The 16,843-nt window shown below is 38.0% G+C and overlaps 1 protein-coding gene across 3 annotated transcripts in view; it reads left to right on the top strand.

Moving 5' to 3' along the window:
* The window catches only part of ELMOD1 (ELMO domain containing 1), a 64,233-nt gene that overhangs the window by 31,872 nt on the left and 15,518 nt on the right, over positions 1 to 16,843 (top strand). For all 3 annotated transcript variants that reach the window (XM_046017887.1, XM_046017888.1, XM_046017890.1), the window contains 5 exons: positions 2,939 to 3,084; positions 3,230 to 3,258; positions 4,008 to 4,105; positions 7,704 to 7,833; positions 14,006 to 14,139. In XM_046017887.1, the coding sequence (XP_045873843.1) occupies positions 2,939 to 3,084; positions 3,230 to 3,258; positions 4,008 to 4,105; positions 7,704 to 7,833; positions 14,006 to 14,139 (537 nt within the window). The remainder of the gene's footprint in view (positions 1 to 2,938; positions 3,085 to 3,229; positions 3,259 to 4,007; positions 4,106 to 7,703; positions 7,834 to 14,005; positions 14,140 to 16,843) is intronic.

Genomic DNA, 16,843 nt, shown 5'->3' with positions numbered 1-16,843 from the left:
CAAACAGAACTTGATGTCTTTTCTCTCTTTTGTTTCCTTTTATGTAAGGCTGTCTTAATGTAAAACAGCTCCCCAGGCATTTTCTTCTCCTGTGCAATGAGGCCAGTGGGACAAATTATAGATGGGCTAGAAGCCACGGTACACCTGAACATCTCCTGGCTCTAGGAGGACACTTCTGGGCCTCAAGCCACATCTTTGTATGGATCTATCCGATGGAGAAGCTGCATCGGGGGAAACTTTCTAGTTTAAGCTGTAAAATGGTCTGATGGTTTGTACTTAAGTAGAGTAAATACAAAGATACTCCTTAAACAATAATCAGAACCCTTTGGTCTAGGAAGATTTGGTACAATGAGAACCTGATTGTCCTGAGAGTCCTGACACATGAACTGAAGAGGCTTTGTCTGTGGAGGTGGCCCCTGTGCTAAGCAAACTACACAGGCACCACAAGACAGATCATGGAAAGCTTTTACCCTCAACTTAGTAACAGGCATAAAGCTAACCTGTAATATCACTGCCATTTGGCTGGTGACCAGTTAACAAAGATATTGCTCAATCTTTTCTTCTGGCATAGCTATCTACTAGATGCAAAAACAAAATTTTTTCCAAGAGAGAAAGTTGAAGTTATTAAAATTTCTCACTCATCTAATTAAAATGTTCTTCTGGGGCCCCTGGATGGCTCAGCTGCTTAAGTGTCTGCCTTCAACTCAGGTCATGAACCCAGGGTCCTGGGATCAAGTCCTCCTGGGATCAAGTCCCACATCGGGCTCCTTGCTCAGTGGGGTGACTGCTTCTCCCTCTGCCCCTCTCCCTACGTGTGCACATGTTCTCTCTCTCAAATAAATAAATAAAACCTTAAAAAAAAAGTGTTCCTCCAAATTTATTTTTAGGTTACCTTTTTGGGGAGGAGGGAATCTGATAACCTCCTAATACATTTTAGGATGCATTTGACTAAAATAGTTGCATTTCAGATTTTATGAGATAGTAAATCCATTTATCTTTCAGCAGACTCTGACTTCACATAGGTATTTTATATGCACTTTTGTAATGGCTTTTGGTGATCATTTTATACATTTTAATTTTTGTAACCTTTTTTCTTAAATAAAATAAAATGCACTTATTATACAAAAAGGAAAATATACTTAGCCAAAAATGAAAATTAAAAGTGCTTATAATTCCTCTACCTAGAAATACCACTATTAACATTTTTGTTGCATATCCTGCATCTTTTTCTCCTTGTTCGTACCTCACAATTTTTTTTTTTCTTTTGAGAGAGGTGGGGAGGGATAGAGGGAGAGGGAGAGAGAATCTTAAGCAGACCCCATGTCCAGCACGGAACCTGGCGCAGGGTTCATTCTCAAGACCCTGAGGTTATGACCGGAGCTGAAATCAAGAGTCAGATACTAAAACAACTGAGCCACTCAGGTGCCCCACCATTAGATTTTTTTTTTTTTTTAAGAAAAAAGAGATCATTTCATACGTGTTTCTTTCTAATTTTTTTTCTATTTGTTAAGCATATTATATCATTTTCTCATATTATTAGATCTTCTAGAACATAATTTTATTGCCTACAAAGGATTCCATTCTGTTATCTTAGTGTAGCAGTTTGGTTACTTACTGCTTCCTCCATTCCCTTTGCATTTCTATGATATAGATCCCATGCCCTTGTACAAATAAGCCTATTAGAATTTTTATTTTTAACACAGGCTGTCCAAGATATTAGGGCCAGAGCAATTAAGCAAAGGAACACAATCCAAGTTCTGGTTCATATTCATAGATGAATCACATGACTAAAGCTATTAGTTAACTATTCTCATTCATCTGAGTGACCCTGGATCACCTTATGTTAGAGTTGCAGGGAATTAGTGAACATTTGTGAAAAAGAAACCTCTTTTAGAAATGACACCAATAAGAAGTTATATAAAGAATTCTGCCTCTTAGGAATCCATAGTAGGAAGAGAAGATGGGTTGAATATAAGTTCCTAGATGAGAAGTCCTCTTTACTTGTGTAGCTTGAGTCATTCTGAGACTCTGAGCAGTACTGTGAAGTAGAAGACACTCACATATTAAAAATAAAAGTCAGTGCCAAAGATGTTGTAAGTACATGATTGGCCACTATACATTTCATAGTTTGTTGAGGAATTACTGGAGTGAGATAGAGGGTGCTACCAAGAAAACTTTGTTAGCAGAAGCCAAGAACAAACTTGTCAAGAGGTGCAGTTTGGGGAAGGTTAAATCAGAGAATATTGGAAAACTAAAGGTCAATCCATTTGTTCAATGAACTGATGAGGTGGCCTTCTGGTAAGTCCAAGAAGTGGAGGGACTGGGCAGCAGAGAAGACGGCTGCTACAAGCAAGTCCTCTAGGGGGACAACAGTGCCTAAAGGAAAGCAGAGAGAAGGAGGGAAAGAATGAGAGCAAGGGAAGAATAAAAATAGTGCCCCCACTCCCCTGCAAAGCACTAAGGAGGGCCTGGAAATGGACCAAGGCTAGCTGAGAGGCTGTCTACAGAGGCAGAAGACGAGAACGCCACAGCACGTTCTTCCCCAAGACTAAGGGACAGACAATTTCTAAAATACAAGGATGCTGTCTTCAAGGTACTGATTTATTTTTAAAATGTTTCTAGGCAAAGGTACTAAAAGAAAGGATTCTTGGCTGAGCCTCACGTGACCTCAGTTTTTGGAATATCAAATATATTAGAACAGAGCATTCTGGAGTTGCTTGCAGTGTTGGTACATCTTCACAGACCTTGGGCTTCCCTCCCAATAATGGGTTTTGTAGATTCATCAAATAAAATAACATGGGATTAGAAAAATAAAATATGCTTGTAAATCCAGAAGTCTAATGGTTGATTTTCTTTCGGGCTTCTCCTGCTGGTGGTGGCTGCTTTCTGTTCTCTTCCAGACTTCTAGTGGAAGGGTGCTATCTTTTGTCTTTGACAGAATGTTGTTCCAGGTGTGCCTGTATTTTTACTGTAAATTTTTGTGGCGCTGCCTAAAATTTGTAATGAGGAAGCTGACTGGAAGATGTGAATTGCAACGGATCTGTTACAATACCAAGCCTGGGGCTTCCAGAACCATGAAAATCGGTAAGCACGAAACAAAGAAGTAAGCAAAATGTAAGCTTGATGGGATTGTGGACATAGTGTGTTCTATCTATGTACAGTAATTTTAAACCACTTGTAGAGGAAAATTTTTGAATGACTTTTTTTTTAATTGTTTTTAATTTTACAGAAACATCACTGAGGGATTCAAAAAGTAAAGTAAGTAAAATTATTTCTGTATTTTACAGCAACTTTTCACTTGGAGGCTTATCTCCACTGTCAAAAAAATAAACATTTTAAGGAAGAAAAATATACCAATGGCTGTGCAAGCTGAGAAGAAAGAGTGGTTTGCCCATCGCAACCCACTCTACTTTTGACATGAGAGCAGCTACTGTATGTGAATTTCTAGGCAGATTTATGATGCACTTATGACTTCGTTGTTCAATTAATCCTTTTTTATACTTTCCAAATCACAGAATGAATAGTCCTTGAAAATAAGAGCAATGTTAACTCTCTGGCATTTCTTTAATATCCAAATCATTGAACTTTATACTCAAGATCTCCCAAGAAAATCAGAGAAGCCACCATGCTAGCTCGTTTAACAGTTAAGCATCCACATAAGAGAGAAAATCTGGGGTCTTTTTTCAAGATTCTTGAATACTATAATTTTGGCAACCTTAAGACTATATCCTCCATGTACTTCACTTAGTCACAGGCAGTAAAAAAAAAAAAAACTTATGTATTTCTGTTTTACGTTAATTACCTTAATTAGGAAAACTGCACTACCTCCCCTATTGTGAAAATATCTAATTTACTAGAATTCAAATATGAAACCAATTTTTGTTTTTAGTTTAGCTGTAGTTTAGTCTCATTTAGAAGCTCTAAGCAAATACTTGAAGCCCCATCTAAGACCCCACTCAAGCCACTGATGCTCTTGACAAGGGAACTGACCGAAACTTGTCTTCCAGCTGCTGCAGACTTCAGTGAGTGTTCACCCTGACGCCATTGAGAAAACTATAGAGGACATCATGGAGCTGAAAAAAATTAACCCCGACATAAATCCACAGTAAGAATGCATTTATGCTGTTGTAAACATAGAACACATGGCACGTACTTAGTGTCTCTATAATGCTGAGCTCACTAGCATGCTCTCCCTCTCTCCCTGTCACAATCATCTGCAATGTATTTGGTTTTTAGGTGAAGAATTTTTTAAAAAGGTACCTTTTTCATATTTGTAAAGAGCAGCAACTCTCTAGTTGTTATCATTTATGTTTATGCTTCTCAGCTGCAGTAAGAAATCTGATGGATGCCCTGATATCAGAAGATGAAATCGAGGGAGCCCATTTATCAACGGTTGCTCCGTGAGATGTCTGTTTTACACGAACAGTAAATGTTCACGTTGTAAATGTGCCTAAGCTGATTCTGCTCCTTCAAAAATATCCCTTCAGTTTTTGACAGGCAGATAATCTTGGAGACTGTTCCTACTTGCTTGTCAAGAAGACTGGCATGTGTGGGAGGGAGAGGTGGTTTTTATTTGAAGACTTCAGAACTTCGTAATTTAGTCATCTCATCTTGGAAATATTAAAATTCATTTGGCAATGTACATGACGTTTAAAATTAGCTTTATATTTTCCATTGGGTGCAGGAGTTTTTCAGTAAAATTTTGGGCTAAGGATGTTGGGTAGAATAAATCCCGTAGGCAGATATATTTAGAGACAGTTTAGGTAGGTAACAATCAAACTGTCTTTTAAATGTGCATAGGCGAGAACTTCATGTTATCTCTGAGAAAGGCTTTTAATTGCCAAAGACAGGGAGCTGTAGTTGAAGGGCCTTTCAGAGTGCACTTTGTATAGGTCTGTCTCTTGGAGGAATTCTGGGTACTAGCTAATTGGGGCTCATCACAAAACTCCACTTCTGCATGGTCTCCATAGCATTCTTCTGTAGACACTTCAGCTAATTAGCTGTCTTTTCCTTATTCAGTCATTAAGGGTGATTTAATTATACAGTAAATGTCTTTTTGAAACCTCTGACATATACTTTATTTCTTTGGGAAGATATAAGGCAATTCATTTTAAATTAAGTTGAACCAAAAATTTAAGACTGCAGTTGGGCATGAGGGATATATTAGCCTCACAATCGTATTTGGAGATTGGATTAGATTTAATAGTAAATCTTTTTTGTCTCTTCTATGAAAGTTTTGTTTCATTCAGAAGCATTTCCTTGCCATCTATTCTTTTGATTTCCTTTAGGGCAGAAAAAACCCTTATAGGCAGTAGACTGTATTTTTACATCTCAATATGGATTTCAGTGTTTTCTAGACTGACATGACAAAATGTAATTTTTTTAAATTAAATAATTTTCTGGAAATAAATCAGGAAAAAGAGAAGGCTAGGGGAAATATTTTATAATTTATCAGTCCATTACTACCATTACCCAGTGTAGTTAACATACAATGTTATGCTAGTTTTGGATGCACAATATACTGCTTCAACACTTCCTTACATTAGCTGGTGCTCATCACAGCACGTGCCCTCCTTCATCCCCAATACCTGTGTCCCCCATTCCCCTACTCACTTCCCTTCTGGTGACCAGTAGTGTCTTCTTTGTAGTTGAAAGTCTGTGTCTTGATTTGTTTCTTTTTTTCCCTTTGTTTTGTTTGTTTCTTAGATTCCACATGTGAGTGAAATCATATGGTATCTGTCTTTCTCTGACTGACTTATTTCACTTAGCATAATACTCTCTGGATTAGTCCACATTGTTGCAAAAAACAAGATTTCATTCTTTTTTATGACTAAAATTCCATTGTGTGTGTGTGTATATATGTGTATATATCTATATACATCTCTATAGATATACATAGATATCACATCTTTATCCATTCACCTGTTGATGGACACTTGGGCTGCCGCCATAATTTTTAACCACATTTGTTTTAATTACATTTTTTTAAGTGCTGCTTATGCACTTGAAAAATTACTACAGTAAAAATGGGAGAAAAATGGAATTGGCCCCTCTTGTTGCTTGTTATATTTCTCTTTCTCTCTTCCTCAAAATCAACTCTCTTCTCAGTCATACACTGATTCCCTGGGTAACCAGAGCCACTCTATTCTTTTCCTAAATCTAAGTATCTCATTTGGTTTTTTGGTGCTATGGTGACAGATAATTATCAGGGCCATTTAATTGAATATTCAGTTTAAGTTTAGTATTTGGGCTATCTGACCCTGTGCTCAATATGTGAAGTAGGTATACAGTCCTAAAATGTGTAATTCTCTATTACTCCCAGCATTAGACTTAACCTCTAAATATCTTATTTTCTCCTCAAAAAAAAAAAAAAAAGATGGTCATGATTATAATAATCACCACAACAAAAATCCTCAAATTTAGTGTGAATTGGGAGTAGGACCATATTGGACAGTAACTCTGGGTGGAATCATATGAAATTGCCAACATTTAAGTATCTTTAAGCCACAAAAGTGAATGGCTGTAAAGAAACAACAGGAACACATAAATGTGAAATACTACCTTCAGATTTAAAAATGTCATCACACAAGTACAGGAAAATATTTACATGACAGAAGCTTGTGTGAAAAAAGGATTCTGGTGATTATTTAGTCACCTGTTTGATAAAGTTGTTATGTGCGTGCTTGAAAAGACCCTATTTTATCTGCTATGTTGTAGGGGAGAAAAACAAACTGAGGTCACAGGAAGTAGTGATCCTCTGTGTATCACACTTGCCAGACTGTTTCTGTTCTGGTGATCTGCTTTAAGGGGACTGTTATCCAAACAGAATACATTCAGAGAAGACTGAGCGAGAGAGTAAAACATGAGAAACCCATGTCCCATGAGAGGGAAATGAAAGAATCCAGGATTTTTTTTTTTTAAGCCTAAAGATCAGACTAGAAGAAAGAATCACTATCTTAAAATAAGTAGTCATGGCAGAGGAAGTTGAAAATAAATTTGCTCAGAGAACAAAATTTGAACCATTTGCTAATAAGGAAAGCAAATTTTGTTTCAACATAGGAAAAAGCATTCAGACAAATAGAGCAGTCAGAATGTGATGAGAAATTTTATGAAGTTGTGAGGTCTTTCTCTTGGCATTGCTTCTTCTGTCAGGGATGCTCCCAAGCATAGGTTTTCTTGTATTTGTTTCGATATTGTTGTTCTGAAATTTTCCTTCCACTGTGCCCCTGAGAGCAGTGTCTCTTTCACACACACATTATCACCTATATTTTCTACATCTTACTTAAGTCACTGGCATTAAAGAGAGCCCTTGTTTTTTAAGCCATATTGTTACAACTTGGTTTAAGGAAAGGCCAGAACAAAAGGTAAATTTTAGCCAAAAAGGAATTTTAGCCAAGTTCAACAACTGTCCATTTGAAGCTTCAGTAAGAAACTATGCCTCCTCCACTCAGGTAAGAAGTAGTTGTGAGACCAATGCAGGAAAAGTAGCATTCTTTTATTTTTCTGAGTAAACTAAATATGGTTCTATGTCCATAAAAAGAAAAGAGAAACTGGGCTTCGATTAAATACATCCTGTATGAGCAATTTCCTAAATATTATATAAATATGGAAAAGTCCTATTGTGTACATATCAAGTGAACCAAGGCCAAAATATATGTTTTGTTTTTCCTCATGTGTGTTTCTTCTATTTTTAAACACCTTAGGTTGGGAATCTCTCTTCAGGCTTGCCTTCTGCAAATAGTTGGCTACAGAAACCTTATCGCAGATGTGGAAAAACTGCGCAGAGAACCCTATGATTCTGATAACCCCCAACACGAAGAAATGCTTTTGAAGGTTAGACCTTGAACACATTTCTGTTCTTTTCTTATGTCAGTTAAGCACTGCCAAGCACTGGCTAAGTGCTAGACATTGCTCTAAGGAGGTGGGGGGTACAAAGATGAATAAGACAGTTGTGGAACTGGTTGGCAAAGCCTACTTTGCTTGCTGGTTCAGATGTAGGAGGTAAATTCTTCATTAGAAAATTCATGTGGGAAGCTAAATGTAAAGCCATTTTTTTTTTTTTAAATCTGAGAGAACATCAGAGGTGATTTCTGTGAATGCTCATATTCTGGCTTAGGTTTAGGCTGTTTAACTGTATTGAAAGCCAGTAGGAGAAAGAGCATTTGTCAAAGAGTGACCTGGGATTTCCATTTATGACTTTTAATAGACATCAAAGAAGATGAAGTTGGTTTCTGCTTCAGCAATAGCCCTCTGGGGAAATTACCTAAGATCTTATTGCTGATTATTTATTCATGTAACTTGGAGAGTATCAGAAGAGGAGGTTAAGGTTTATATCTGGTTTATTAAAACTGTTAGAAGAACAATATGCACTTGTAAATACTTCTGGCTGTCAAAGCAAAACCTTAAATATCTTATATGATCTGATGTGCATTATTAAACACCAATAAAACTTGACCTCAAAACACTGAATTTGGAGTTTAAGAAATTAAGACCCAACCTTTAGAACTATTCATCTGAAATAGTTTCTAAATTCACTCCTGAAAATAGATGCTTTTTAGAATGGAGTACTTCCTTGTCCTTTGCTAGAATACAAAAAGACACTAACAAAATTGCAAGAAAACATTTGTTTAGCTGCCTTAAGTTTATCTCATTGAAAAAATGTCAATAGGAGCTGTAATTTTGTGCGAAAGAGTACTGTATTTTTGTGTGGAGTCCGTGCTTTTGTGTATGTAAATACTTACACAAATGACTTGTCTCTGCTAATTAGTGCTATATCTGATATGAATCCCTAAAAATTAAAGAAGGCTCATTCTTAGAAGTAGTTTTCTTCTTCCCTTTCTGCTCTGCTTAAATTTAGCTAACCTACTGGCTGAGCTTCATTTCCCGTTATTGCCTTTTTTATCGTGTTTTCTGATAGAAGTAGTCAAGTTCAATTAAAATGACCTCAAGGTGAGAAATAAGAGGTGAATGAAAGAGAAAAGTGGTAGAAAACTTAACAGAATGGCCACAGGCAGCTGAAGAATGCATCAGTATGGCCGCGATGCCTTCAGAGTCAGTGACATCCAGGTGCCTGCTGTGCACCATCTGAGTTGATCTGTTGTACGAATGCCGCACATAGTGGGTTTTCAACAAATATGGGTGAATGCATGAATTACTGTGGTTCATTAGATACTAAAAGTCAAGAACTTTTATGATATACCTTTTATCTGTGGTCATAATTTGAGTTTGTATATGTTATTTTTTACTGGCACAACTATAAGAGTTAAGCAAAGTGATGGTTGGTATCTACAGCTGAGCAAACTACAAGCATTTCAGTCCAGATTCTGATCCACACAGCTCGTAAGTTATAAAGCCAGGGCTGTCCACTGCTGCCTTAAGCACTTGGAGGAAAGGTATCTTTTCTATCCTCAAGTATCTTGCAATCTAATTGGGGAGATACTATGCATCTACAAAATCACTAAACCTTAACTATAGAGCTCCCTCAAAATAGCTCTTGAATGTTTCCTATGCCCACCACCTTATTCTAACATCATCTCCAGCTTGGGCTATTATAATAGCCTTATAATTCTGCCACTAAGTATTAGCTTCCTACGTTCCATCTTCTAGAACACTGCTGGAGGGATTATCTAATCACGTTATTCCTTAGGTTTAAAACTTAAGGGGTGCCTGGGTGACTTAGTGGGGTAAGCCTCTGCCTTCAGCTTGGGTCATGATCTCAGGGTCCTGGGATCAAGCCCCACATCGGGCTCTCTGCCCAGTAGGGAGCCTGTTTCCCCCTCTCTCTCTGCCTGCTGCTCTGCCTACTTGTGATCTCTCTCTCTGTCAAATAAATAAGTAAAAAAATCTTAAAAAAAAAAACAAACAAAACTTTAGATTCCCTCTATCTGACAGAAGAAATCCCATGCATCTTAACATGGCATTTAGGACCCCTTCTATTTCTGCAAGCTGTATCTCCTGTATCAACCATGCTGTGTCATTCACCTTGACCACAACAGGCTGTGCATCCCGTATGTCCAGATATTTGCCCATGTGATTCCCTCTATTACCGATTATTCTCACAGCAAAAGCCAGCTCTTTTTAAAATCCTTACTCACTCGATTTTGAAATCTTCTCTAGTCTCCCTAAGAACACTTAGGAATGGGATCTTTATTCTCTTCTTTAGTCAATTCAAATCCCAAGTCTGATAATTAAATCAATAATAATAAAACATTGAGTTATTTAGCACACATTAATCATCACAGTAAATGTTTTACAGCATTATTTTGCTTAATGGTCACAATAACCTTGTGGTGAGATACTGATATTATCCCCATTTTCAGGTGAGGAAAATGAGGCCGGGCATTGAAGTGTTAGAAAGGGCTCCTCGCTACTGCACTACACTACCTCCCAAGGGAGAAACCATTCTTGTTCCCATTTGTATTTCAAAAGGCTAGCCCGTGGTTTGTGTTTATTTTTTTTTTAAAGATTTTATTTATTTATTTGACAGAGATCACAAGTAGGCAGAGAGGCAGGCAGGGAGAGAGGGGGAAGCAGGCTTGCTGCTTTGCAGAGAGCCCGATGCAGGGCTCGATCCCAGGACCCTGGGATCATGACCTGAGCCGAAGGCAGAGGCTTTAACCCACTGAGCCACCCAGACACCCCTGTGATTTGTGTTTAAGGCCTGATCTTAGGTTGCTTCATCTTTAAAATGGGTAATAATACCCTCGTTACCTAGTTCATAAATTGTTTAGAACAAACTAAAGCCTGTGGGCCAAATCTTGCCTCCCTCCCATTTTTGTAAGCGAAGTTTTATTGGAATATGTCCATTCACTGATGTGTGTACTACTTGTGGCTGCTTTTGTACTACAATGTCAAAATTAAGTAATTGCAGCAGTGACCATTTGGCAACCAAAGTCTAAAATATTTACTATCTGGACCTTTACAGACAAATTTTGCCAACCCTTGTTTTAGAGACTTTGGTAATATATTGCCATATTATTTAAGAGCTTTGATTTATAAACACAGGAGACCATTATCAGTGCTTATAGTCCTAAAGTATAAAAAAATCTGGATTTTATGATCGTTCAAATATAGGGTGAGATGAAACTGAATAACATTACTTTATGTTCATACAGCACTGTTCATATAAGTTATTCACATGGACATTTCTATTAAACATTTTCTAACCACATTAATAATAAAGTGAAAATTTAAGGTGGAATCACGTACTTAATAGAAAATAATAGGAGTTCCTGGATGGCAGTCACTTGAGCATCCAACTCTTGATTTGAGCTCAGGTCATGATCTCAGGGTCATAGGACTGAGCCCCACATTAGACTCTGCACTGAGCGTGGAACCTGCTTAAGATTCTCTCTCTCGGGGGCGCCTGGGTGGCTCAGTGGGTTGAGCCGCTGCCTTCAGCTCAGGTCATGATCTCAGGGTCCTGGGATCGAGCCCCGCATCAGGCTCTCTGCTCAGCAGGGAGCCTGCTTCCTCCTCTCTCTCTCTCTCTGCCTGCCTCTCTGCCTACTTGTGATCTCTCTCTGTCAAATAAATAAATAAAATCTTAAAAAAAAAAAAAGATTCTCTCTCTTGGGTGTCTGGGTTGCTCAGTGGGTTAAAGCCTCTGCCTTCATGGGATCAAGCCCTGCATTGGGCTCTCTGCTCAGCGGGGAGCCTGCTTCATCCTCTCTCTCTCTGCCTGCCTACTAGTGATCTCTCTGTCAAATAAATAAATAAAATCTTAAAAAAAAAAAAAGAACAATTTTTAGCCATTGGTCTAGTCTGTCATGATACATGAAATTATTAAAATGGAATTTCTTTTTTAAGCATTATTCAAACCTTTTATTCCCCTAAAGTATTCACCTAATGAATGAGGTTGATAACCTACCAACAGAAATCAGATGTTTGCTTTTGCCATTTCACTCCACTATGTTGGGCCCTGAGGTTACTTCAGATTATTGGCTAAATGAGTGTGATGAGCTTTACCAACTGTTTCCTTTCATTCTGGTTTTTTTCATTGTGGCAAAAATCAAATCAGTTCCTAAAGAATTTTTTTTTAAAGATTTTATTTATTTATTTGACAGACAGAGATCACAAGTAGGCAGAGAGGCAGGCAGAGAGAGAGGAGGAAGCAGGCTCCCTGCAGAGCAGAGGGCCCGATGTGGGGCTCGATCCCAGGACCCTGGGATCATGACCTGAGCCGAAAGCAGAGGCTTTAACCCACTGAGCCACCCAGGCGCCCCCCTAAAGAATTTTTTAAAAGAGGATTTTTCTCTCATATTTTTAGTGCTCTTCTGTTGAACCCAAAAATTTTCTGTCCTGATTAATGCAGAACGCTGGCAAATTCTCATATGCATAATATAAAAAGAAATCTCTTATATGCATGTTTGATATTTTGCTTTCAGGCATGATGGATTTACTTTCGTCCCTGATCTTATTCTCTCACCCTTTAGACTGCATTTACCTGTTAAGCCACTAGCATATTATATCCTTTGAATTGTATTTTTTTGGTCAGTGTTTCCTGTCATTGAATATTATGTTCTATATTGTGTCAGATGTGAGAATTCACTGTAAAGCAAGCTGTTTCTATCTTACTAATATCTGTAAGATTTAAAATTCATACATCATAGAATAAATAATATAGAAGTTGAATTATGTCCAAATAGTAGTAAGAAAATTTTTACATTTGCATTTGTCTGTCTATAATAAAGACAAATAATTAATAGTCTAAAAGGTAAATTTGCTTATGTGCCCATATCTATTAGAAAGAAGAGTTTGAACATTATATTTATGCAGCTGTGGGTCTCACTCTTTCTCAAGTAATAGTATGTATTGAATCTATCTTTCCATAGAAAACTCAGGAAAATAGAACCAGCTCCTTAGACAGTAAATAGCATAGTGTTTGCAATTTGTATTTGTCATTTAATATATGCTAACTGGAATTAAAATTCTTTTGGGTAACTCTTAAAAATAATAACATACTTTGAGGTCTATTTATTCATGAACATCAGTGACCCTCCTTATTCGAGTTATATGATGCTTATTTATTCTCACCTCTGCTACAGGTGAGAAATGAAACTCAAGTCAGTCCACTTTTCTTTTTGTTAATAATGCTGTAAAAATAATACATGGCCTCAAATTTTTCCCTATTCACCCCTTACCTTCATTCTCTTACATATTTTTGAGGACCTTTTGTGGGAGATTATGCAGTTATATATATTTTTTAAAGATTTTATTTATTTATTTATTTGACAGACAGAGATTACAAGTAGGCAGAGAGGCAGGCAGAGAGAGAGAGAGGGAAGCAGGCTCCCCACTGAGCAGAGAGCCCGATGCAGGGCTCGATCCCAGGACCCCGAGATCATGACCTGAGCCTAAGGCAGAGCCTTTAACCCACTGAGCCACCCAGGCACCCCAATGCAGATATATTTTTTATCAGAAATTAAAACAAGGGTGCCTGAGTGGCTCAGTGGGTTGAGCCTCTGCCTTTGGCTCGGGTCATGATCTCAGGGTCCTGGGATTGGGACCCTCATCAGGCTCTCTGATCAGTGGGGAGCCTGCTTCCCCCCTCTCTCTCTGCCTAATTATGATCTCTATCTCTCTGTCACATAAATAAATAAAATCTTTAAAAATAAAAATAAAAAATTAAAACAGAAAGATGTAAAACACTAAAATATAAAGTACACATTTCATAGCCTCCAGAGTAATGACACTGTCACATGTAATGCAGCCTCTGGAAAATTCCACCATACACTCATGAGAAGATGAGAGGGAAAAGGCAAATAACTTCCTAGTTTCATTATGAAATAGTTTTTACCTTCCAGACCCTCTGAAAAGGTCTTCAAGTCCCTTCAGGGAGTCTTCAGAGCATAATGAGAGAACTGCTGTCAGAGATCATTAAAATATGATCAAATCTATATTCAGCTTTGTATAGCTCCTCCTAATAACATAGTTTACAAAATCTGCCGTAGGAAAGAGTGATTGTGTTTACATCAACAGGCTAACTTTCTGTCTTGTCTGCCAGTTATGGAAATTCCTGAAGCCCAATACTCCACTGGAATCTCGGATTTCTAAGCAGTGGTGTGAAATTGGTTTCCAAGGTGATGATCCTAAAACAGATTTTCGAGGAATGGGACTTCTGGGCCTATACAATTTGCAGTAAGTAAAATGGAGAAAGGTCGACTATTAAAAAGTGATGTCCTGGTCATGTGGAAATGACAAAGCTGAGTTATCAGTTCCAAAAGCCACTTTGCAGACAACTCGAAGAAAATACTGAAGTCCTCTGATAACTCAGGTTCCTAAAATTTTAAAAGGTACACCTCTTCCTTTTCTTTGGCAAACTTCATTGTGTTTTAGAAGTGGATCTCAAATGTTTTTATTTTTAATTTTGTATTATGAAAAAATTTAAGTAGATACAAAAACAAATGGACAACTGTAAAGAACCCCCTTATACTGCCCAGGTTCAGTGATTATCAAAATTTTTAAACACCTGCAACGCTTATTTTTTTTGGCAGAAGTGTTAATGAAATCCCATAGTCATTTTGCCCTCACATTTCAATTTGGAGCTCTAATAAAATCAGTATTACCTTATACTAACCACAGTGCCATTATCACATCTAACAAAATTAACAGTGATTCCTTGCTGTCATCTGTATCCAGTTCATACTAAAATTTCCCAGCTCTCTCAAAAATGTCTTCTTAGGCTGGTTTCTTCCAATCCAGTTCGATATGACTACCTACATATTGCGTTTAGTTATTATGTCTCTCCCTGTCTACCTTCTCCTTTTGACCCCTCCCCAGTGTCATAAGCTTGTGCAAGACCCCAGATCAGCTGTCCTCAAAATGTCCCATGGTCTGGATTTTTCTGAAAATTGGAGGTATTTGGAAAGGCCTGAGGAAGTTCAGGTTGACATACGAGGGCAGCCTGCATTGTCCCCTTCTCAGTCCTATGCTGAGAGGGATGGGAGGCATCAGGGCTTGATGGCTGCATTGTAAAGTCCCCCACCAGCCCTTTATCTAACCATTTCATCCTTCAGTGATCTTCGCTGGATCAGTTAATTAATTGCACAAAAAGTGCTTTTCTAATTCCGTGATTCCTCCCACAATTGTTGGCTGGAATTCTGTAAAAACTTGGTTTCCCTCATCAACTATGGTTATTTACTTTCTCTAACATATAGGCAGGACAGATGCTCAATTTTTCGTTTAGTTATCAATTATCAGAGTGAGGAATTGGTGTCCTAGTTCTCTCATAGTGACCAAAGAAAATTTTTTTTTTATAAAGTATTTTTTTTTAATTTATTTATTTGACAGACAGAGATGACGAGTAGGCAGAGAGGCAGGCAGAGAGAGAAGGGGAAGCAGGCTCCCTGCTGAGCATGGAGCCCGATGCGGGGCTCGATCCCAGGACCCTGGGATCATGACCCAAGCCGAAGGCAGAGGCTTTAACCCACTGAGCCACCCAGGCGCCCCCCCCCCAAAATTTTTTTTTACTTTATTCTTTATATACCATTCTTTATATTTAAACTTTTGTTATTTGTTATTTGACACAGAGAGAGAGATCACAAGTAGGCAGAGAGGCAGGCAGAGAGAGAGGGGGAAGCAGGCACCCTGCTGAGCAGAAAACCCCATGTGGCTCAATCCCAGGACCCTGAGACCATGACCCAGGCCGAAGGCAGAGGCTTAATCCACTGAACCACCCAGGCGCCCCTTTAAATACCATTCTTAATTCATGGTTCTTATATGTTCATCATGATTCAAATAACTGTGCTCATCCTTTTTTTTTCATGTTTGAATTCATTCATATGGAGTCACTATTGTTCAAGCCAAAGGGAGTCTTTTCAGTGATTCTTTGTGTTTTGACACCATCCTATTAGTTAGGATACCTATGTATTTTTTTATTATTATTTTTATTAACATATAATGTATTATTTGCCCCAGGCATATGGGGTTTGTGATATGGTGAGGGCTGTGAAGTGGAAACCTATGTATTTTTAAAAGAAACAAGGCCTGGGACACCTGGGTGCCTCAGTCAGTTAAACATCTGCCTTCAGCTCAGGTCATGATCCCGGGGTCCTGGAATCAAGCCTTGCACTGGGCTTCCTGCTCAGTGGGGAGCCTGCTTCTCCCTCTGGCTGCAGTTCTCCTTGCTTGTGCTCTCTGACAAATAAATAAATAAAATCTTAAAAAAAATAAAAATAGAAGAAACTAATAAGCCTTAGTCATTTTTGATGCTCCCTATTTTTTCTCTAGATCTTTGCCTTTATTTAAAAATTGGGATGTTTGATAATCACCTATTCTTTTAGGAAATGTTGTAAATACCACATTATTATACAAAATGAAATACTTTGGTTAAATTTTCTGAGAGAAAATTCTAGAGCTTGTTTTATGCTTCAGATTGATGTGGGAAATATATACATGTCAAATTAATTAACAGATGCTAATATTTTATTTTGCTACTGCCTTTATGAAATACTTTTTATGGTATATTTTATAAGGTATGTAACTGTATTTTTAAGAAATTTCATTGCCCTTTTTCCCCAGGGTAGAATTTTGCTTTTAGCACCATATTTTCCATTCATCCAGAATTCTTATACCCGTGAATATTCTCTAAGACAATTGTACTCGAAGTGCATCATCTCTCACCTCCTCTACTCTCTTCCTCTCTCTCCCTTGGCTGCTGCCACAGCCCCTCAGCATGTCCCTTCATCCACGCTGCTTCTGCCTTCTGACGGACCTCATCCTGCCCCTTCATCTATAACCCCTAAAACCACAAATATCTTAGCTCCCTGGGGAATGGCGAAGTTCATAATTAAAATTTCAAACCTGTGGTGCCTGGGTAGCTCAGTCAGTTAAGAATCTGCCT

This window comes from Meles meles, chromosome 8, assembly GCF_922984935.1.
Source record: "Meles meles chromosome 8, mMelMel3.1 paternal haplotype, whole genome shotgun sequence".
Taxonomy (NCBI): domain Eukaryota; kingdom Metazoa; phylum Chordata; class Mammalia; order Carnivora; family Mustelidae; genus Meles; species Meles meles.
Note: the sequence above shows the minus strand (reverse complement) of the source record. Positions and strands in the feature narration are given on the sequence as shown.